Source organism: Saccostrea echinata, unplaced genomic scaffold (genome assembly GCF_033153115.1).
Source record: "Saccostrea echinata isolate AGI-Se365-2 ecotype Australia unplaced genomic scaffold, CSIRO_AGI_Sech_v1 ptg000010l, whole genome shotgun sequence".
Classification (NCBI taxonomy): Eukaryota; Metazoa; Mollusca; class Bivalvia; order Ostreida; family Ostreidae; genus Saccostrea; species Saccostrea echinata.
In genome coordinates, this window is record NW_026889759.1 from 7,160,902 (window position 1) to 7,185,142 (window position 24,241).

General features: G+C 33.0%; 4 protein-coding genes across 6 annotated transcripts; 2 read left to right on the forward strand and 2 right to left on the reverse strand.

Moving 5' to 3' along the window:
• Positions 1 to 222: 222 nt before the first annotated feature.
• Positions 223 to 1,932, reverse strand: LOC133184525 (uncharacterized). The gene has a single exon (XM_061319614.1). The coding sequence runs from the start codon at positions 1,930 to 1,932 to the stop codon at positions 223 to 225; it is 1,710 nt and encodes a 569-aa protein (XP_061175598.1).
• Positions 1,933 to 4,229: 2,297 nt separating this feature from the next.
• Positions 4,230 to 6,367, forward strand: LOC133184280 (small ribosomal subunit protein uS4). Its single transcript, XM_061319262.1, has 4 exons — positions 4,230 to 4,465; positions 4,590 to 4,776; positions 5,760 to 5,863; positions 6,275 to 6,367. Exons 1-4 carry the CDS (start codon positions 4,246 to 4,248, stop codon positions 6,328 to 6,330), a joined length of 567 nt encoding a protein of 188 aa, XP_061175246.1. The 5' UTR covers positions 4,230 to 4,245; the 3' UTR covers positions 6,331 to 6,367.
• A 1,691-nt stretch (positions 6,368 to 8,058) lies between these two features.
• LOC133184281 (calcium uptake protein 1, mitochondrial-like) lies at positions 8,059 to 21,777 on the reverse strand. Of its 3 annotated transcripts, none has more exons than XM_061319263.1 (14): positions 21,658 to 21,777; positions 19,821 to 20,142; positions 19,502 to 19,543; positions 19,129 to 19,225; positions 18,427 to 18,592; positions 17,950 to 17,987; positions 14,295 to 14,339; positions 12,538 to 12,646; positions 12,162 to 12,244; positions 11,714 to 11,908; positions 11,057 to 11,206; positions 9,908 to 10,016; positions 9,663 to 9,752; positions 8,059 to 9,076 (listed from the first exon to the last, which is right to left on the reverse strand). In XM_061319263.1, the coding sequence occupies exons 2-14, from the start codon at positions 20,120 to 20,122 to the stop codon at positions 8,925 to 8,927; spliced, it is 1,578 nt and encodes a 525-aa protein (XP_061175247.1). In that variant the 5' UTR covers positions 20,123 to 20,142; positions 21,658 to 21,777; the 3' UTR covers positions 8,059 to 8,924. The 3 variants fall into 3 exon arrangements, with proteins under 3 accessions (XP_061175247.1, XP_061175248.1, XP_061175249.1); XM_061319264.1 differs by lacking the exon at positions 14,295 to 14,339 and adding an exon at positions 15,927 to 15,950; XM_061319265.1 differs by lacking the exon at positions 14,295 to 14,339.
• Positions 21,778 to 21,874: 97 nt separating this feature from the next.
• Positions 21,875 to 23,874, forward strand: LOC133184659 (proliferating cell nuclear antigen-like). Its single transcript, XM_061319746.1, has 6 exons — positions 21,875 to 22,298; positions 22,533 to 22,630; positions 22,718 to 22,785; positions 22,869 to 23,013; positions 23,288 to 23,461; positions 23,686 to 23,874. The coding sequence occupies exons 1-6, from the start codon at positions 22,078 to 22,080 to the stop codon at positions 23,760 to 23,762; spliced, it is 783 nt and encodes a 260-aa protein (XP_061175730.1). The 5' UTR covers positions 21,875 to 22,077; the 3' UTR covers positions 23,763 to 23,874.
• The last annotated feature ends 367 nt before the right edge of the window (positions 23,875 to 24,241 follow it).

Consider the following 24,241-nt stretch of genomic DNA (forward strand, 5'->3'; position numbering starts at 1 on the left):
TTTTAAAAAAAAACACAAACACACAAACACAAGGACAGTGTCACTATGCAATGATCATATCATCAGACTATTACAGAACTAGTATATATTGTGCAACAACTTGATCCTTTTCTACACAACAGTGCAGTTATCCTAAGATGCAGGATTAACCGATACAGGTAACTATTTATCAATATTGTTTTCCGTCTGTCTCTTATGTACATGTACTTTCTGGCTACTTCACTATTTGAGGTACTCAAAAACTCTTATTTTACTGCTGACTTGATCAGCCACCCATAATCTGTCTTTGTTATCTATACAAACTCCATGTGGCCAAACCAGTTCATCTCTCTTTGTAAGTAGATATCGAAGAAAATATCCATCCTTGTCAATGATGTGAATAGTGGCGTTTTCTCGATCTGCTATTAAAATATTTCCAAGACTATCTGTTGCAAGATCACATGGAAAGAATTTCCAGAATGTGCTCAGCCAAGAGTAACCACCTTCGTAGACGAATCTCTCCTTATTATATCTGTCTACGACAATCACTTTCTGAGAGATGGCGTCAGAAATGCATATATCATTGTTAATATTCAGGCAGACACAAAATGGTTCAATTAAATATTTGTGAGTGATTTCGAGTTTAAGATGCCCTCTTTCGTCATATTTCACAACCTTCCCCCCAGGGCAATCTTGCAGACAAACAATGACGTCACCGGAACGCGTGGTACATATGCCAAGAGGTCGACCATTTGTGCGGAAAGCGACATTATCGATATTATCAGGACTGACTTTTCGGATACATTTGTTCTTGTTATCCGAATAAAATATGCCCCCTTCTCTTGTAGGTGCCAATCCAGATGGATATCCAATCCCAGTAGACGTGGGAATTGCACAAATACGCTTGCCTCCTTCATTTACAACAAATATGTCCTTTTGTTTGCCACTAAGTAGGAATTTTTGAGAATGAACATACTTTACGAAATACATATCGGATACACTGAATTCAAATTCAAACAAGCACTTTGGAAAAGGCAGAACTTTTCTTTCCTCCTGCTGCTCCTCTTCTTGGCTTGGAACGTATTCTTCCGGTTCTGCAGATTGGTTTTCCTGTTTTTCTGTTGACTCTTCCACTGACTGTGTTATCACGGACGGCAAAAAGGACCCAAATTGCCATGTTATATGATCTTTGTTAAGAAACCCTTTTTGGAAAACTGGTGGGGTGAAACCCAAGATCTCAGACAAATCTGAAAAGGTAGCATCCTCAGGGTGATCTTTTATGTAGAAAATGAGCTCTGTTGGATGAGCAATCATCTTACTTCTGTAGAATCCCAAAATTTCATCCAAAATTGAACTCTGTTCATTCATTTCCTTTTCGTATTTTTCTATGTCTTCAATGTCTCTCTTCTTATTAGCATCGACCAACTCTATTGTTTCCTCAAAAACTTTGTCCACTAGTTTTTTGAAAGCTTCTTTTTGCTCAATAGCCTGGTCCCTTAATTGACAATATCCCTTTTTGATATCATTTTTAATGGATTTCAGTTTTGACAGACGTTCTTCAATCTCAGGTTTGAGAGACGCCTTTATTTTCATGTCATCCACAGCAATCTTTTTCATACATTCTTCGAACATGCTTTCCATGCTACAAAGAGTGTGCTTTGCATGTTTTTCGCCAATACACTCATGACATACTGGGATCCTACACAATTTACAGCACATGGTGTATTCCTTGCACGGATGATCCAGACACATTTGAGGACCATTCATCTTATATATCATCGAAGAATATTTAATGATTTGGTGATGAGAGTAGGAACTGTTTTCAACGTGTTCCTCTGCGCATTTTGAACAAAATTTGTTTTTGCAATGTGTGCAATAGCGTTCCACAGGTTTCTCCTCACAGTGGATGCACCGCAAGATGTCCTGGGCTTCAGGTGGCACGCGTTGATCCATTTCCTGTAATTAAAAATCAATATGTACACGTAGTTTATAAGACTTACAAAAGATTTTTTGTAAACTCGTCTGAGCTAAAAGGTTGCTATCGAAATCTGTACGTTCCATCCGTCATTAATATGTGTACTACATGTTTTTGACTTCTTCCGAAATATACGTATTCTTTAGATTCAAATTTGCTTAAATCTTGGTCCTATCAAGTAGAAAATTTGAATTTAATGCAATATTTATAACATAATAACCTGCTAGGATTGAAAATAAAAATTTACAACATAACCTACTAGGATTGAAAATCAAAATTTACTACATGATTGTCCTTAAAAGTGTATTTTAAACAACAAGACATAGTTAGTTGACATAAGAATAACAAAAAACACAGAAAAAATGACATGAGAGCACTCAGTCGTAGTTTGTTCAAATAATGTGAGAAAAAGGTAAATCATAACAATGCTATGACTTTCAATAACGAAGCTACGACTTGTTGAACTAATGAAACAGGTTCCTCAAACTTGGGACAGCAATAATATAATGTTAGGGATAAGGGATTTACTTGTGTGCTAGAGAGAAAAAAAACTTTTTGTTGCTCTGTTAAGATCCGCCACTTTTTTAGGTGGATCTGTCACTAGTTAGCGATGTACATATATACTGCATGATGCTTCGTGTTTAATGGTTAATCGTGTTAAGGTCCAGACACCTCTGTCTATGTAGATATGCCAATGTATTATGCTTATATGGGGGATTACGGATTGCATCATTAACTGTCGGGAAATATCAAGAACATATAGCTATTTACTAACATGGCAGCACGGATTAATAATGTTCAAGAGAGCATAACGATTCAATCAATAAATTTGACATTTTAAACAGTCATTTTAAATTGGTTTTGAATTATTTACGAAATACTTATATAGCCAGATTGACAGAAATATGAATATAATTTCCCCCAAATTAAAATATTTAAATTATTGTATGATTAATAAAGTTACCTAAGTGTTCGTCAATGAATACAGATGTGGAAATGTACCCTGTTTTCTTATACGTTCTGCAAGATTGCACAGGAACTGGGCAAGGAAAAATAACTCTTGATAATTACATGTGGTAGCATGCTACATTAAATTTTTAATTTCATTTCATATACATGTAGTTAATAATGGGTCTTGAATAATTTTATCCAGGTACGTACGTAGTATTGGGGGGGGGGGGGTCTCTTGTTGATACTGAAAAAAAGAAGAAGATGCCTTTAATTTTTTACTGTTAATTTATGAATATATTTTTGAATCCTCCAAATGTTTATATATCCTATAGAAAAAAATATCTGTTATACAAAAAAGTTGAGACCTATCCCACAACACATCCACAAAATATTTATTGTAATATTTTTATTTTCCTGTCTTGAGATAATAATAATCAAACTTAGCATGAACTCTATTGTAAGACTGGTATAGCTAGGATATTCCAAATAAAACCGTCTTGAAGCGAAAAGAAATGTTTGATTTTTTTTTCTTGTTATACAATTTCATTGCATACTATCATATTTAATTATTTATTTATTTTATGTATTTATTTCAATATTTTCAGTTTTGTTTTAAAACTATATATATATTTTTTAAATCAAACTAGATGCTTCTGTTTGTTCTTGTTGTTTTAGAGAACAGCTGTACATATGCAATCTTATTTTTTTATTTGTATAAAGGCGTTGCATATTTCCATTCAGTACTATGTCGGCTCCCCCCCCCCCCTTTCCAGTCTCTCTCTTCCGGTAAAATATATCAAAATATAGTCCCTGAGAACAACATAGAGTTATTATCAAAATCAGATTTAAAGAGTATTTGTGTTTTATCTCCCTTTTTACTGCAGAAAATATTCATGTAGTAAAAAAAGAAGTTAGATTATGATCAATGCCTTCAAGAAATGGATTGCGCGCATGAATATATTACTGTCAAGTATTACATACTTCCTTTTTCATGCGGGATCGCCATTGGTAAGCACGTGTTGATTTGGTCTGTACAAAATTTTTATGAGATGTTAATGAAGTGTGCATAATATTCTTAAATTTTAGTGCTTTTCGGTGAAATTATGATAAATAAGAACGAGGTAGAATTTTTTTTCAATCCGGTCTGGTTTTGTAAATTGTTAACGCGCTAGAAAGGGGGGGGGGGGGCTCTGTCTTGCCTGGTAAATGACATATTGGTTCATATTTGTATTTTATTTTCCATATGTCTCATTAAGGAAGCACAAAAAATAAGTCACATTGTAGTAATTAATCATTTTGTTAAGTTCTCTTTTTTTTTCTATTTTCAGTAAAATTTCAAGATGGTCGGTCGTATCCCAGTAAAACGAAGCAAAACCTACACAACTCCCAGACGTCCCTTTGAAAAGGAACGTTTAGACCATGAGTTAAAACTCATCGGAGAGTTTGGTCTTAGAAATAAGAGAGAAGTATGGCGTGTCAAGTATACACTTGGAAAAGTGCGTAAGGCTGCCAGAGAGTTGCTAACTCTTGATGAGAAAGACCCTAGGAGGCTTTTTGAAGGTAATCACATGAAATAGTAAGAAAAAGAAAAGAACATGAAGTATATCCAATCAAATAAAAAGCAAAATCAGTTTCATTGAACTCGTAAAATATACATTCACTCTAACATTTGTGTTTGTTATAGGTAATGCCTTGCTGAGAAGACTGGTAAGGATTGGAGTGTTGGATGAGAACAAAATGAAGCTCGATTATGTGTTGGGTTTGAAACTGGAAGACTTTCTGGAGAGGAGACTGCAAACCCAGGTCTTCAAATTGGGTCTTGCTAAGAGTATCCATCATGCTCGAGTTCTCATTAGACAGAGGCACATCAGGTATTTTATAATTGGATAGTATGGTTTTTTGGTTTATTAAATATTCATATCTTTTGTTCTTTTGCAAGGAAAAGAAAGAAAACTTTTCAAGTTGCAAGGTGGCAAGTTGAAGAATTACCAGAGAACATTTTTTCCTGAAATCCCTTCTGCTTATATTACAGATGAAGGAATATTTGTTAATTTTCAATTAGACCACTTCTTGGCCCAATGTGGTCAGAACGTCTAATATTTCCTTTACTGGATGGTACTTGAGATTTGGAGAATGCTTGTTCAAGATTCTTGTGGGCCACTTGAGAAATTAATGCAATGTATTTCTCAACGTCCACTTGGATAGTATTCTGAACTCGTCTGATTCTCTAATTTGATGACGGTGCCAGTAACTGAGAAGGAAGTTCAAAAGGTATACCAGTATTTTGAATCACCAATGTGTAGAGAGAAGTGGATTGTTTCAGAATACTTATTTTGCAGAGTAGACCAACTCATTTTATATTTCCTATTCTGCAAGTCAAAGATTAGCAGATGACATACTGCAGGGTGGTCTTGACAAAATAACAGAATTATTGAAAACCATCAGACCTGTAAGCAAGGCCTATGAAAATTTGAAGTGATAACTGACTAGAAAACGGGGGTTCAAGTGAGAATTGGGGGAAAAATTGGATAGAGCAAATAATTAAAAATCTGCACAGGTGAAAGTCGCATAAACAAAAGATGGTCATGTATCATCTAGATTTGTGTGGTTATCTGACATCTTGAAAGAGTTTGAAAACTCGGTGTGACCAAGATCTTTTTATTAAGCTGAAGGGTAGACATGTTTTATTGAACTCGAAAAATTATAGTAAGTGTTATAATTGCTAGCTTATTTACATGAAATATAGAATTACAATTCCGTCATGTGAAATACATGTATGTGGAAATGGCAGGTGGAGGACTGGGCCCTGTGCCTCTGAAGCTGATGATAACTAGTTTATCTTCCTGTATTTTAGAGTGAGAAAACAGGTGGTCAACATCCCATCCTTTGTTGTAAGACTGGACTCCCAGAAACACATTGACTTCTCCCTCAGATCACCCTATGGTGGTGGACGACCAGGTATGTAGTTTCAATGATTGCAAGAAATACAATATTGGCCATTTGCTGATTTGTTTGAATTGCTTCAGAGTAGTAGAGGGGTGTGGAAAACTGTCTTGCTAGTAAGACTGGCCAAAAAGTCCTAAAAGGTAGCCCATGTACCAATACATCAGTAAATTCTCGCAAATGATTAATCACTATATTTTGGCTTTTCTCCTAGTAAAGTTTTTTCTCTCTCTCCAAATTGTGGAGTTTTTGTAAAAAAAAAAAATTGACATTTTTTCCTTTAAAATTTAATGAACTGAAGGTACTCATATTTTGCATTAATATTTCAGTTCATCAGTCTTGTTGATTGATTAGCCTGAAACAAAGATTCTGCTAGATTTCGTACTGTCATGTAAGAATGACATTTACTGTTGATTTATTACATAGGTCGTGTCAAGAGGAAGAATGCCAAGAAAGGAACAACAGAGGAAGAAGAGGATTAAAATGTACATCTTTCTGACAATAAATTGTCACCTCTCAGAGTTTTCTGTTGTAGTACAAAGTACCCTCTTGTATTTTGAATTTAAACATCCATACATGGCATGGCGCAGAACTTTATCTGAAAGATGGAAGGACTGAAGGGTTCATGTATGGTGTTTTTTTTTAAGTGGGATATTCATTGCTCTAACTTGTCTGTGTGGAAAAAACTTTAAACAGTGCTGAAAAAGTTAAATTTTAATTATTTTTAACAATCCCAGAGATGAGCCTTCTGCTTGAAATAAGGAACCCAATATTGCAAAGAAAAGTATCCAAATTTGGCATGGTGATACTTGTCAACATTGACGTGTCTCATCTCTGGTAATTTGGTGCAAGTCTCCAATATGTTAAATACCAATATGTTTAATAATAAAATGCCGTCTTTGTTAGTTTGGGAATTAACATCCCAGCTATTGCTAAAAAAAAAACAAACAAAAAAAAAACATTTAATTTGTTTCAATTTTTTCTGCAAAAGCTGCAATTGTTAATTTCTGTATATTTACATCCACAGAGGATTTTCTCTTATTTCTTAAGAAAACGATTTCTTTCATCAATTGGTAAATGCCGGTTAGAACCGGCTTTTCAAGCCACCCATGTAAATTTCTTGCACAGTGTGCTACATGCATTGATGTACATATCAATGATGCAATATTTCATGGACTTGAACCGACTTGAATTAATTATTTATATAGTTATAAGCAATAAAATATTGTTGGTACACATCCAACGGTTGCAGCTATTGAAGAAGATTTGCATCAATGTACAGCTTTCAGATCAACTGTTGAGACAATTGTTAGAAAGGCAAGAATGTTTTTTCTTTTAGTCATAACATTACACCACACAATACCCTATGTCATTCTGTAACCTTACAATGCCTCGATACAAACACCCTCCCCCTTTAACAGCTAAAACTCGAAGATATAATCCCCACTTTCTCAAGAAGTCTTTTTGCTTTTGTCCTCCACCATTTCTTATTGCAAAATGGTTTCAAATCCTTCCACACTAACGTATCCAAAAGGTTCTATTCCTGTTGAAGATCTATCACAAAGGAAAAGGGTCTGTTGATGTTCATTCAAACAGATGGATGCTTTGATCAAGGGTATGAAGTCCAGCTCCCCCACTTTCCATTAACTGTAAAGGAAAAGCCTTGTGAAGATTAAGTTGAGATAGTTTCATGTACATGGATGTAGGGGTTTTGTCAACTACACTAAATATTATCTGAACAAATCTGTATGCACATTGCATCTGCTGACATAAGACGGACCTTTCCTAAACACTTGATATTCAGATGATCTCAAAATATTACTATTAACGTGTCAATGATGCATTCTCCCAGTATCTACTTGTAAGGATAAATTATTAAAGATCTTATCATTTTCAAGCAGCAGGGCCCTGTTTAACAAAGGAACTTAGGACTAAAATTAAAAATGTTAAATAGTTTAAAGACATTACCAAATTAATAATTTTGTGAGATTATACTTGTATAAATTTTACTACTGAATATTTCTTATTCACACTGAAATCTCAATTTTATCAAGTCAACAACAAAATACACTGCAAAGTAAAATTTGGTCTTAGTCATAAGTTCTTTTGCAACCCAGATGACTTTATAGTAAATTTCAGCAGAATTTCATCAACATGCCCTCTGAGATCCTTGATTTCATAATTGATTTTTGCATATAACAAATTTCAAATTAGATTAAAAAGGTTTATTCATTCCTCATATTAACATATCCCAATCGAAAAATGAAGAGATAAATACATTCAGCACTACTTCTATTGAAAAGATAGATGTAATATAGATAAATAATTGCTACATGATCTAAATCAAATGGTGGCAACATTCATAGACTCATATCACAAGTGAGATCTGACAAGGGTAAGGAAATTTTACATTTTCTTACAAAAAAAAAAAAAAAAACCCAATGCCCTCTTTGAACATATCTATAGTGCTTCTATTTCTGGACACAAAACATTCTTTTACAAAAATCACAGACTTTAAATATGGCTTTAGCAATGTCAAGGTAACAGTTATTAAAATCTTCTAGACATAAATTTTACTGTACATATTAAATAATAAAATGTCTTTGAAAACTATCTAGAGAGAATAAAACATGCTCACTGCTGCAATATACAGTACTGTACATGTATGTGATTGTTACATTCGTACGAAATAAATAAATAGAGCAGAAATATAACATTCATGTAAACTTGTACAAGTCACTCAACACTACTTCACTATTTATTTAATCTTATAACCCTTAGCTAGAAACAGATAATACAAAGTAGAAATCGATAAATACATGTGATTCACCCAAAGGAAAGGATACACAATAACAATTATACTGTAGATGTTCATACATATCACAAAGAACAACTGCCATGGCTTCACCATGTTCACTAAGCATCACATTGCTTTTGGTTAAAAATCTACTTCTCCTTCTAAGCAGATTTTAGAAGAAAAAAAAATTGAATGGCAGAACAGGTAAAAATTCCATGAAAATGAAACAGGAATTAGATTATAACCTGCCACTGAGATTATCTCCCTTTGTATTGCTCCTCAGTCAAGGAAAGCTGTTGTAGTGTTCTTTGCACATTTAAACACCGCATTGATGAGTTTCACAAAGCCAGTGTCTTTGGGTTTCTCAAGTCCTCTCATTACCCTTTGCTTCATCACAGATACAAACTCTTTGTTGCTTAATTGCCCATCAGCTGAAAATAAACAGATTTGGGTCCAGCTTAAACACAATGGATATTATTCAATATACAATGACACTTTCAAACATGCGAGGGATTAATCAAAGTTATATAATATTTGTATAATATGTATAATATTCATTTCTTTAAAGAACTATCTCCTTGCTAAGAAAAGATTAATCCAAATTAAATTTTTTTTCTGTATTTTCATTTTCTTATATCCATGTATATTAAATGATTCATAGGGTTTGGAATACAACACAACAATCTAACACAGAACCTCTTGGAAGCCAAAATTTCTTTAATACATATACAGTCAAACCTCGTTATCTTGAACTCGATGGGACCAAGAAAAAACTTTGAGAAATCCGGGGATTCAAGGGTAAAATACTTAAAGAATAAATGACTTCGACATATCCATGGTATTTGAGATATAGGTGTTCGAGATACCGAAGTTCAACTGTATCTGTCAACCACAAAAATGTCACTGCTTCACCATTTTAAATTTCTTTATGATTAGTTCACTTTCAATTTTATGCTTTAGTCTTGATTTTCTGTAAACTAGTGTAAGTTGATGCAGTTGATCTTAAGTTGATCTTACCATTTTCATCAAACAACGTAAACACCAGCTCCACCACATGATCTGAGAGCTTGACCCCTGCCACTGTTGCTGCCACATGCTTCAACGTCTCTGTCACATAAGAATTAAATAAGATACTAATAATTAATTATTTTTCATGCAACGTTTATTTTATAAAGCTGTGCATCCTTCACATAACACTTCCTGTTAACTGTATATCGTAAGGGATGTTTACATGCTGCATACTGATAGCAATGCTCACTCACCTTCATCAATTGACACACCAGCTAGGTGATAAAAACTAAGGGCAGTGTCAACATCATTAATGCTTTTTAGGAACATCCAGAAGTTTAAGTACTCATCAAAAGTAATGCCCTGCAACAAATATTCAGTACATCATCAATATGTTCAGTAAATCAAGAAAATATTCAGTTACAGCAAATCAATACAAATATATGTATTATTCCATTCAAAGAAAAGGACAAAAAATTTTCTCTTTTCTTTCTTTCATGTAAAAAGGTAATATAGGCACTGAAGAAGTTATATCTGCAACTACAGTTGACAAAAAGACAACATTTATTATTCAAAATGTAAGATCTATATACAGTGAAACCTGTCTAATCTGACATGCACTTGGAGAAAAATTTTGTGTCAGAAAAAACAGAATGTCAGATTGCAGTGTAAAGAACATAGAAAACATTTAAATGGGAATTTAAGGATATACACAATGTAGTTTTCAACCTTGTTTTTTTTCTTCTTCCCTATATAATTTCAATAATTGAAGCACCTTTGAGCAATTTAATGATGCCTAATAATGCTGTACACTCCTCTGCATCAAATTTTGAGGAAATACCAGCTACACTTTAAAAAAAAAACCCACACACACAAGGATTAATTTTCATCATTTGATATCTATTCACAACTGGTAATGTATGCTGTTTTTTTTTTTTTTTTTGTCATAGAACATCTGATACTATTATGATTTTAAATAGAGAATATCTTGGAAAATTATCAGATGGAAAGGTACATTGTAAAGTACATGTACATTGCATATGACCTTTACTATGGGTTGGAATTCACAATGAAATGGATTGGACAGGTGTAAGATTAGTTTTCACTGTACATGTATTTCTCATTTCCAACATGACTCTTCTTTTTCTGAAAAATTATAACTCTTATGTTACAACCAACTTTTCAACTTTTTTTTTTTTATCCCACTGTCACTTTCTGCATTGATATAATAGGTTCCTAAATCCACCAAAATGGATTTTAATGATATTCCCCATTATGTACATCTAACCTGATACTAAAATCTTCGGTGGAATATACCCATGGCCCACTAGTATTTATACATTTATCCATCAGCCTTTTAAATCCTTTACATGTTTAGTTAGAATTTACTCGATGATTCTCACCTTAGGGTCCTCCTTGTACTTCTTCTTGACTCTCTTCAACATGCGAGATTTTTTCTGGTCTGGATATCCTGCGTATGTCAGAAGAATGCGACCAAAGTCTTTCTCTGAGATCTTCCCCTTCTCCTCATAGAGTGGATCATATCGGTCAAACTGTGAAACAGATTCAGCAAGCATGTAGAGTTTTCAACCAATTGCATCAAGTTTCAATGCAATAATTTTTTGACAAAGTTTATAATCAACTGGTATTAAAAAGATCATCTAATGATATTGTTCAGAATTTTCATAAAAATTATTCCTTCATTAATTGTATCTCAATTTGACTTGAAATATTATGTAAAAGTTGATGGCAGTGCTTTCAATTATTTTGCCAGAAGTGAATAGATGAATTTATCCATTTGAAGAGGCTGTTTTAGTATTATTTCCAATAATTTACTTTGCCAATTATGAAATTCAAAGCAATGGATTCCGATGATTGAAATGGTGATAAATTGCCTCCTGTTGCCCCTTTATATTGAAAGTTTTGATAAGGTCTTGGCCTCAAACTTACAAATTCTTACTACTTCTGTCCCAGTTTAAGACAATAATTTCCCCCAGTTTAACCTAATCCTGTTCTGGATTAAAGAGATATTTTTTTTCCAGTTTAATGAGATTACTTACCTCTATGCGTAAGACTTCATTTTGAAGTCTCTGTTGGAATGTGAGAAATTCTTTGACAGTGAGTTTCTTCTTTCCATCTGGACCAAAAAAGTAGTTCAGCAGGGCTGAGCCAACCCCCTTATTTACACTTCCTGTGACAACATGATCTTTGTGTCGTTTACCAATACTGGTTTGGTTTCTTATGATATCGTTGACCTATACAAAATGAATACAAGAATTTATGAATTTGATTATCATTTTGCATTAACAGAGTTTCATTTGAAAGAAATGATACTTATAGAGGAATATTAGTCATTTATCTCAGGGACAGTTAGCTCTCTTATCAGAGGGTCAATGAACCTTAATGATATATCTGGGATTTAAAATTTTAGTATTTCTGATCATTTTATATGTATGTTTAAATGTTCTTTAACTACTGGTATATACTTTTGAGAGTCAATAAACTAACTTTTTCAAACTCTTCAATGTCCACTTCACCATCTCCATTGAAGTCAAACATTTTAAATGCAATTTGAAAATTCCTTGGTGGTGCTGAAATATAAAAGAAAAAGTTGGTTTAATCCATGTACATTTATAAAAGATATTCTTTGATGATACTGGCAGTACATTTGATAAATAGTGACTAAGATTTTTTTTAAAATGCATGTCCATATATTTGTACATGTAGTTCTCTCTTTTTTTAACCTCCAATGTGCCCCTTTTCATAACAACTTCCCAAAGAGAACAGTAGGGGAGAAATATTTAACCTACTAGATAACAGTCAGGAGAAATATGTGATCCACTTACTAGAGAGAACAGTCAGGAGAAACATGTAATCTACTTACTAGAGAGAACAGTCAGGAGAAATATGTAATCAGAGAAGGAAATGAGACCACTCTCTCCCATCTGATAGAAAATGCTGTCCTCCCCTAGGTTCCATTCCACTTTGCTGTGCTGAAATAGTGTAGAAACACAATGACGTGAAACTGAAAATGGACCCATGGATGTGATCAAAATTAAGATTTATCTCTTATCTATGGACATATTTATATGAAAAGTATTTCATAAGTAAAATTTGACAATCATTTTAACTTATCATTACATAATCTATTCATAGCATGTAGTCTAACTAAGATGATCTAATGTATATTATTTAATTTATTAATGTGAAAGCAAGCAGTGCTGTACTTTTTAATTGTTTTATATAATAACTGTTTTTTAGATTATAAATATTATAAAATAACTGAATACATTAGGTACAACAGAGTTACACTACATGTATTAATTGAGAATAATGTAAAAAAAAAATATAAATAAATAAAAGATATGTAGGTATATTTATATCAAAATTTATGTACATTAAAAAAATCATGTCATGCATTAACACACACATATTTTTTGCGGATTTATTATGCAGTCTATCAAAGGTGAACTTCATTGTGGAAATGAAACACATGCCTGCTGTCAAATGTGATTTTCAATTGTGTTGAGGTCATTCCACAATACCGTAATTGGTCTTTTAAGAACCAACCTTTCGAAAGTGAGCACAGAAAGGTAGGAATGAAAACAAACTGGTGCACATGATGGCAATGCAATAGGTTTTATCAGTCTCATAAAAAGTTGTAGGTAAATTTAATTTTTTTCTTGTTGCATGTTTCATGCAGGTAACTTAAGTTGAAGTGGTCAGGCAAAGCATTTTGCATGGCAGCAATCAATGTTTACCTTTGATTGTAAGCACTAAAAAATTCTTCATTTCTAAAGTCAATTATTTTAATATATCAGACATGTACTAGTGTGAAGAGTATTAAGACCTCAAATTCTAGTACCAAAGTAAATACGTACATGTAAGGAATTTTTCGTCACACAAGTCAGATAATTAGCTTAATATAACACAATCATGTATACATTTTGTCATTTAACACACATCACTTTGAAACACAGTGGTATTAGCAAGACCACCACAATGAAGGCAATATGGTTAGGGCCTCATACACTCTAATGATAGTATCTAAAGTTGAATTCAATACACCATTTTTACTTATATTATGCATATCAACTAAACTAGATTCCTAGTAACATCTCAATCTGATTATGACTTTTATTAGGGCCAGTGGCCCACAGACAGAATTACAGCATTTCCACTTGTTTCTCCTTTCAGATTTCTTTACAAAGCAAAAACAGACTAAACATGATGGGTGGAGGGCAAAATGAAAAGATGGAGATTTTGGATCTCTTATGAAGTACATTAAATTGTGTGGAGGAGGTCAAATGTCATGTTATTTTTCTGTGACTGGAGGGTGCAGTGTGATAGAAAGACAAATTTCAAATTCTAAATAAATATACTTCATGATTATTGTTTTCCTGAAAGAAAATTGAACACCCTATAAGCTTGGTCAATGATACTTATAATCAAAATCTGACAAAGTTGGATTTTATTAAATGTTTGTATTGATATACTGTATACTCAAAGACAAGAATATATACAATTTCAGATACACACAAAAATATGAACAGCTACACTCTGTATGGGCATTCCGAGCTATGACAGGCTTGCTTAACTGATTACATGATGTCATTCTACAGCAAGCCTTGCAAAACTCACCACTTTAAGCGGACACAGCCTCGGCACACTTAAGATTGTTTTCTTCTGTTGAATACGATCGGATAAGGGTGAGAATATGACAGGTGACATGGCATGACATGAAAGATGCTTAACAGTGTGACAAAATGGCATTCAAATACAAATGCATGTTATGGGATTCTAACTGTTAAATGATCTTAAGGCATTAAACAACATAAGTGTATGAAGGAGATCCCAACTGTTCTGTCCCTTTGTAGCTTCAAAATATTTTAAGATAAGAAATAACTGTAAACACTATGCACCCAGAAAATTAAGAAGGAAAAAAAAAAATACATAAATAAATAAATAAAACCTACCTTTACCTCTCTGACAATTTTTCTCTATATAGAGAGTATATGTAGTTTCAAGAGCTATCAAAAGATTTCAAGAGTTCCTGACTCAACGCAAGCTCAGTTACAATATTTTTTGTCATTGGTTAATGAAACAAAGACATGAAAATGATGAAAAAAATCAAGCACTCAAGTGATACTTAAGACATGTGATGTCTTATCTATGAGAATTACTTTGACCTTGAACTCTATCGACTCTGACCTTGAACTTACATGGTAGAAGTTAAATCTGCACATCTATGTTTTAAACAGTAGAAATTTCAATTATGAAGTTTTCAAAAGGTTAAAGCTTTGGTCAAAGCTGTGAACACAGATACTCAGAAAGTAAACCATATTATAAATGTTCCCAATGATGAATGCATTTAGTTCTGTTGATTACATAAGCATTCTGAATTACTTCAGGGCTTCTAAATACCATCTACGTGTACAGTGGCTCCCTAATCTATACACATACCGGTACATTTGACTTTTTTTGCCCATTCTCAAAAATAATAAACATTATAAATGTCCAAATAGTGTGCATAAAATCAAAGCTTAACTATATGCAAGAATTACAAGAAATTCCTTTGTTCAACAGTTACATATGTATCATCTTCAAATAAAAATTCCTTTCAGTAATAAAGCAAAAATATACAGCAGCACATTTAAAGTTTAGTAAAACAGCACCGTGATTGAAATTTGAACTGCAAAGCATCAAATATTTATTAGTAGAGATAACAGTTAGTATAAAACACAGGGCAGATGTTTCCACTGTAGATATTATGTTACTTCTATAGGTAAAGGTTACGATTACATCGAGGACGTAATTCAAGAATTTCTCAGATTCATGGTCATATGTTTTTTTTTTTTTTTTGCGGGATATGCCAACAAAATGTGTAAGTATTTAAAAGTTAATGATTATTTTTATATCAAAGCTTAGTCATCAAACTGATTTTGTCTAAACAGGGGGCATGGAATTAATATACTGTACTGTAATATCCCAATGAAATAGAACAGGATAAAAAAAGAGCCAGCACCAGAAAAAAGTTTCCTTACAAGAAGTACAATACAGCAAAGTTTATTCATCACTAAATAAAGTATATTGCATTGTGTACAAAAAGATAGATGATGGTGTGCAAATAAAATTTAATGTATATTTACTGCTATTCTCTATATATTATCTAAAGTTAGCTACAAACATCTGCCCTCTTCTTTATTATAATTGTCAATATGCAAAAAAAAAAAAAAAAAAAAAAAGAACAGAGAAATATTTGAAGCAACTCACCAAGATTTGCTTAAAATCTTCTGACTTAGCCAAGACAGATAGAACAAATACTTAGTACTGTACATTACTTAGCTAATTTCAAAAGAAAATTTATTATTCACAAAATCCCCATGCAAATAAAAAGGAATATTTTTAAAGTCATCTTTTTAACTAATTAACCAAATGATTTAATTTCAACAATACAGCGTTCACTTAGCAGCTTTAAATCGTAAATTTGGATTTTCAACAAAAATAATCTTAGTTTTATACATTAATTATAAAGCAACATAGCAACAAGACAAGAAACAATCTATCTGTGCATGTATATTTTAAACTAACAAAGGCAAAACCATACTTGCTGTGGCTAATATAAACTGCATTAACATTATATAAATAGTGCACGTTTTTGAGGGTAACAGTTGAAATTGACACCCCAAGGAAAACCATTGTCAACCGACGCGTCCGCGGAGGTTGACAATGGTTTTCCGAGGGGTGTCAATTTCAACTGTTACCCTCAAAAACGTGCACTATTTATTTTATTATACTGAATGTCTTATTGATTTCGGATGTCATAAAAAAAAATCGGAGATCGTCGTTAACTTCACGCTTAGAAAGCTTTCAAACTCCCGCTTCTATTTTTCTCAATAGGAAAGCTTCGTAAAAGATTTACCAACCTCTTTATTATTTGTTTGCTACTCAAAAAGTCCTTTATCACCTAAAGTTTGCACTCGCAAGGATGTTTCGTCTGTCGTTTGTATTTTTCAAGTAAGCTACATCGGACGCAAGCTTTTACTGACGTCGTTTATTCGGCTTCTTTCAAACGCACAACCGACGTTTTGAGAATTCTACGGTGAACCGTACGCGCATGATTTAAACGCATGTGATATTTTCGTAATGTTACCCGTTGTCAAGTGTGTTGCTAACGCTGAGGGTAATATTACGGATTGTTAAATGTGTCTAAACCAATCAGATTTTAGTATTTAACATGAAAGTATAATAATGAGCAATATCTGCTAGTAACAGCTGGTGTCTGCCATAAATTCAAACTCTAACCTATTCAAAGTATTCTTTCAGTGTGTACTTAGCTACATATGATGGAAGGATTTTTTTAAATTACTTCTTCCTACACCACTGAGACTCAGTGAAATGGTAATATATCTTCTCACGGCCGTTGTATCTCAACTTAATGTAATGATAATCATTGAAACTTACAAAATTAAATGTCAGTAATTTTCAAAGAGGGTATGATAACTTTGTTATGGTCAATAACATCAATATACATTGCATAAACATGTACATAACATTCAATTTTTTTTTATCTTGATGGTTCATAAGTTGGTCTATTACATCAAGCTTTTGCAAAGCTAGCAACAACAGAGCCTATTTTATTCACTTGAAGATACCCTACTGGCAAATAGGACTGAAACATAATCATGCCCATGTCACAATTACAGAACTACAGAACCACTCAAAATATAACACCTTATATGCTTAGCACATCATTTATTGTATTGTAACAGGAAAAATATTTTTCAGAATGAAATTCTAAACATATTTGTTTGATTTTTATTGGTTTTTGGAACAAACTACATACACATTATTTTTTTGTTGATTGTTTTGGGTTCAAAATTTTTACCTGCTAAATACTGTCAGAGTTGAGATTCAGAGATTTTTTTCCTGTGTAGAATTAGTTGATTGAAATTTTTTTTTAGTTTTTGAGAGCACATTGAAAGAGGCTTTTCTTCTTTTAATTTATGAAGGGGATATTTCTAACATTGTTATGGATATGCATAGATAAATGTACACATATGCACAGTGTTTGTTTGTTAGAGGGCTCTTAATAAGGAATAAGAAGCTAACAATAAATTTACTGCCATAAGAAAAAAAAACAGTGTTAACATGGTTAAATTCCTAGTGTTTTCTATAATAAAAAATATTGTGACTAGAATTTTGCTGATTTTAATAAACTGGTGACAATGTGAAAATTAGAGTAGATTACAATATAATTCTGTCTTTAACAATCCAACAATAAAGTATATCCTACCTGAGGATCAAACTTGATAAATCTGTCCAAGTCCAGTCCTACAAAATACAAGGAAATCAGATTTAACTGTGACCTCAGTTATCTCTTTACATTTATATTTACATGTAGTATTACTTTTTATGCTGTATCTCCTTCAATTCTTGATGACAATCAAAACATTTCTTAAAAACAAGCTAAATAAATTAATACGTAAATCTTTTTAAGGTTGGAACACATGGTAAGGCTCGACTTACAAATCGTAAGATTTACATGATTATAAACAACATTTCCATAATTTTTTGTATTTTTTCTTTAGGGAGAGAATATGTAACCTTCCTAATTGCATAAGTGCAATTAACAAAAAAAAAAAACCCAAAACAAAACACATTACCATAAGAAATTGTTGGGGGAGCTGATACTGTTTTTAAAATGAATTTACTTTCTGAAAAAAATACATGTATCCCCATAACCTTCTTACAAATTCTTTGTAAACCTTACCCTCAGGCTGTTTCATCCCTGGGGTAATGGAGCGAACAAAGTCCTCGGGAGTCATGTATATTTCCCAGCCTTTGTCTTCCCCATGGTGTACTTTCAGAGTAGCAAAATAGCGGAAAATCTTATCAGGGGTTGAATAGGCTCGGATTCTATTCTCGTATTCTATAATCTGTAAATAAATGGTTGTGAACATTACAATTTTACATGGTTGAAGCAGTTAAATTGTAAAATTGCCTTAACAGTAACATGAATTTAAATATATCTCCTGCATTCACTATTTTTTTTCTTACATTAAATCCTACTATTTTTTTTTAAAGGCAAGTGTTATATTGTGCATCTGATCCCTAACTCATATTCCCCCAACCAGATTCTGCAAATTCAGCAACATATATGTACCAGGGAAGATTCATTATTGTCGTAAAAAAATGTAAGTATTTATATTTGAAATTTAACTCATCCAAAAACTTTTGAACCCCAAGGTTACTTTTGTATTTAATACATCCTTAAATACATTACTTAGGTATTCATACTTGCAGAAAAAAAACTATATCCCAAATTTGTTATATATACTAGTATTTTAACAAATTTGTTCTATGGATCAAATTACAAATACAGTGTATAGCAAAGAAAATTTGCAGGTCCCCTGGAGTTCACTATAAACAGGTTTTACTGTAATCCTGTATGCAGACAAGGAATATTGCTCACTCTCTTCTCCCTGAAGCCAATCTTCTTTTTCTTGACCTCTTCTTCCCCCTCCCCATCTTCCTGGTGTCCCACGGCCTCAGGTTCTGCTGCATTCACACTAAAAAAAAATATTCATTCTACTGAAAATTCTTATCTACCTCAAGACTTTTTAGAGTATTTTCGTTTCCAGGTGTCTCAGGAAAAAATATAACATTATAATCATCTGAAGGTGTTATAAGTGCTAAAATCTTAATTTATCAGCATTACCTATCAATATCTGTTACACAAGAGACCTATACTGCTTATCTGAGTTGAAAACCTAAAATCATTTTCTTCACCTAAAAGCTCAAATAGTGTGGTGAAAACATTAAAATTCCCATTAATTTATACATACCTTTTATTTTTTGATTTAAAAAAGGAAAAGTCACCATAAAATCTATGAAAAAAAAAGTTTTAAAAATTCATGATATCACAAAATTAAAATGTGTAATCTACATACATGTATATGAATTACCCATCAGATGGAGATGTAATTTAATAAAAAATTTTGCTTTATATTTGCATATTGATATCTTTTTAAATCATTTTTCTTTTTATATATTAAAAAAAAAATTCTTATTTAAAAATTATCTAATAATCTGTATAGTAAGGACATCTCAAACTAGCAACACAGATGTTTATTTTAAGCTAATAGTTAAAGTTAAGAGACATACCCTACAAAAGAACCAAGAATGATTAACCCCATTGTGAGAACGTAAATTGTGGTCCTTTTGGAAAAGCGTGGTCTGGGTGATAAACCACTGTAAGATGCCCCTCTCCTTATCAGCAGCAAGGATGTGGTTCTGTAAAACCTGACAGGTTGTAAGCTCACAATGGACAATGGTGGACAACTACTGCTCACCAACCAATGTGACACATTGTCTCTGCAAAGGCCTTTTTGCAGCTCTTTGGAAGGCAGTCCAACAAATAGTCTGCTTTTTCCACAAGCAACTGGAAGCCTAGCAGCTCTCCACATCTTTTAATGTTGTGAAAAATCTACAAATAACGGTAAATGTAACATGTAGGAACAATTACAGAGGAAACTAACTAAAGTCTGCAAATTTGTAAAGCAATTTTTGTGTGCAAGTACCATAGAATTCCTTCCCTTCCACAATTCAAAGCAAAAATGGGAAAAAAAAACAAAAAACCCAGACGCGACCAAGATTAAGTTCTTTTGGTGAGCTCAAGGAAAAAATAATAATTACGTCTTCTCTTAAAAAAAAAGTCAATGCCTTTCACTCAAAATTTCCACTCTTTAGCCTCCATAATGGAAGTGCAACTAAAATATATGAAAAAAGATGTGACACTATACGCTAGACTTAGTGCACAGACCTTCAATCTTCCAGTATGTCATAAAAGGTTTGAAAAGGAGGATCAAAGTTATAAACATGTATACATAGGTATTTGATGGTATCGACTCAATAATCAGATGTAATTGATTGCTTTTAAAAAAAGCTGTAATCAGCTTGTAATCGATTACATGTACTTTTAGAATCCAAAGTAATTGTAATTTAATCAATTACTTTTGAAAGTAATTGACCCCATCCCTGGTATCGAGCAAAAAATATGACAGGCATTTCATGTTTTGTAGTTGTACATGGGATTTATTTCACGAGTGGAATAGTAATTTTTTTTTTATTTTCACTAAGCAAAGATATGATTACATAAATATGGAAAATATGAAAAAAATTAAACAACCTCAGATAAATTAGATCCTAGTTTGTTCAAAACATGACACTTGGGGGAGGGGGGGGGGGGGGGCTAGAAGAGGCAAACAAAGTTTTATGTATGAATATAAAGGAGAAAAAAAATCTGCTGATGAAGAGTGGCAGGGCCATATTGACTAAGGTGAGCGAAGATGTGGTCCATGGGCCTCTTATTTTTTGAACTTGATAGTTTTTATCAGAGAATTTTCTGGACAAAAAATTTTGTTTGTCATAATTTCATGCACCTGACAAATAGATGGTGTAACCCCCCCCCCCCCCCCCTCCCCGATGGAATATATGTTTAATAGGCTAAGAATTCAGGTATTTTTGATAAGTGATCATGTATGATAAAAATTTTCAGAGAGTTGGGGGGAGGGGGGTAGAGGGGGGTTTAAACCATCCATTCACCAGGTGCCTGTGATAAATACTACTGCACTCATCTCACGGTCTCGGTGAATACACCATCAAGCATATAACTATTATTCACATGAAGAATTGATTTGTTAGCCTTATGCTTAAATATGCTACAATGCAGTGATTTCAGGTAGACACCCATTTTGTAATGTTTATTATACAAACGTGTCCCTCTTATTTGCCCCGAATAAATATACCAAATTGAATGTGAAAAGTTCACAATAATGAACATGGGGGATCATGTATCTAGGACGAGTTGACCTCATATCATATGCAAACCTGCCAGGAGGGATATTTGGCAATCATACAACGTTATGCATTAAACATACATTTTTTTCGTAAATCAAGCATTACTTGCAATTTTCTGAATAGGTTAACATTAAACCTTAACCTGTTTACTGCATGGAAAATTATGTATATTTTCCTAAAAGCAGGTTTTTTCTGGCCAGTAGCCTAACAAATTTTTCCTCCCGTCTTCGATGTTATTCGTCAATGTCAAACTAAAGCTTGAAAGTTCTCATGATAACATGGACATCCTTATAAACACAACAGTGACCAAGATCAACAATGAAGTGCGTGGATTTTGACCAATCGCAATAAAGATTGCATTTATTTTCCCGCCATATTGTGTAGCTGTAAGATTTGGCGCCAGTCAGCATAATAAAGAGAGCAAGGAAGGAGCAGGACAACCACGACAAAGATTATTTTTCCGAAATTGAAAAGGGCATCTTTCAACTACAGCTGATCACCAGTTCTTTTTATTATTTGTGCTTTATTTATTGCTTGGATTAATTTATTTTCACTTTCCATCATGTTTGAGGCAAGGCTAGTTCAGGGTTCTTTGTTAAAAAAGTTGATGGAGGCAATTAGAGACTTAATCCCAGAAGCTATCTGGGATTGTAGTGGAACTGGCATCACACTTCAGGCTATGGACAATTCACATGTTGCACTTGTGGCAGTAAATCTCAGGAGTGATGGCTTTGAAACTTACAGATGTGACAGAAACTTGTCAATGGGGATGAGTTTAGCAAGGTAAAAAGAAACAATGTGGTGCTAAAGAATTATTGTTTATCTACCTATCTATCAGTCAAGCTAATGGTAACAAAACTGGGGTCAATAGTTTGATTTTTGCATGGTATTGGTAATAAAGAAGAACGAAATTCAACACTTCTCTATTTTCTCTTCGAAAAACATTTGTCGTGGATGTGAATTCAATTATAAAGATATTCCAGTACCAGTTATTGACAAGTGGTATTTGTATTTCAGCATGTCTAAAATCCTCAAGTGTGCAAGCAATGATGATGTCATTACATTGAAAGCTGGGGACAATGCAGACACTGTAACATTCATGTTTGAGTCCCCAAGTAGGTATCCACTGACTTGGAAGTCTGAGATGAAAATTTTCCAATTATAGCAGAGTAAATGATCATTGTACATGTCATTTCTTACAGATAATGAGAAGGTTTCAGATTACTCTTTGAAGTTACTGGATTTGGATTGTGAACAACTTGGAATTCCAGTGAGTATTGTTTAAATTTCTTAATTTGACATGATTTCTGCTTGTTATCATAGAATGAAATACAATAATCACTTATTTTACAGGACACTGAGTACAGCTGTGTTGTAAAGATGCCCTCCCATGAGTTCCAGAGAATCTGCAGGGATCTGAGTCAGATTGGAGAGTCTGTGGTCATCTGTTGCACAAAAGAAGGCGTAAAATTTTCAGCTAGTGGAGATTTAGGAACAGGTCAGTAGAAAACCCTATAGAGAAAATTGTCTTTATAGCACATTTGTAAAGATTGTTATAAAAACACATTTGCAAAATTTTCTCTTATTATGTATCTTTGAAAACGACACAAGGTTGTGACCATGTTGTTACTTAACAATCAATCATAATGAAAAATCCCGAGAAGTAGAAAACCCTATAGAGAAAATTGTCTTTATAGCACATTTGTAAAGATTGTTATAAAAACACATTTGCAAAATTTTCTCTTATTATGTATCTTTGAATTGTTTTTCAGGGAACGTTAAGTTAGCACAGAATGCTAGCGCTGATAAAGAGGAAGAAGCAGTCATTGTGGAGATGAACCAGGCTGTCACTTTGACCTTTGCCCTTAGATACCTCAATTTCTTCACCAAGGCAACTCCTCTATCAGCTCAGGTCAGCCTTTCCATGTCACAGGATGTCCCTCTTGGTGAGTACTTTATTTGATTTTTAATTTAATTTACCTCTGAAAGACTAGCAACTCACTCTCTAGGCTGTTAAAGCACAATCATGAAATTCAGATTTACAGTAGAACATCCAGAAAATAAGTAATAAAATGGGAAATCTTTCAAACAAAATTTCTGATATTAAGTTATAAAGTAGCATGAATTTTTTACTTTATATACTGGACTAATTATTGTACTTTATTTGCAGTTGTTGAATATAAGATTGCTGACATGGGATTCTTGAGATACTACCTAGCTCCTAAGATTGAAGACACAGATGAGTGAAAGAATAAATTGTGATAATGACATTGATTATGAAATAGACAAAGACTTGATAAAAATTCACATTTTTGGTATAATGAAATGTGGAATAGTGATAAATAAATGTATAATGGGTTTTTTTTTTCATTTATTATTGACTGCGAGAGAGAAGGATTCAAAATGCAAGTGTTTCCTCATACAATTGCTAAGAGGTCCTTGAATAAATGTCCCTATATAAAGTCTTCACTTTGGCTGTGATGAGCACCATGTAAAAAAGACTAACGTTTTGTGAATTGCCAGTCTTTTGATTAGTCTGTGTATCAAAGAGGAATAACTCTTAGTAATTGTACAGCAAGATATATGACATTTTTTTGGTTTAATCTCTCAATAGCAGTACCCTTAGCAAGGTGTTGGATTCTTGTCATTGAAAGACAAATATTTTCAATTATGCAGTAATGAAAGAATGTTTTCTGTTGTAAACTAAAGCTACCTGTGAAACAGGA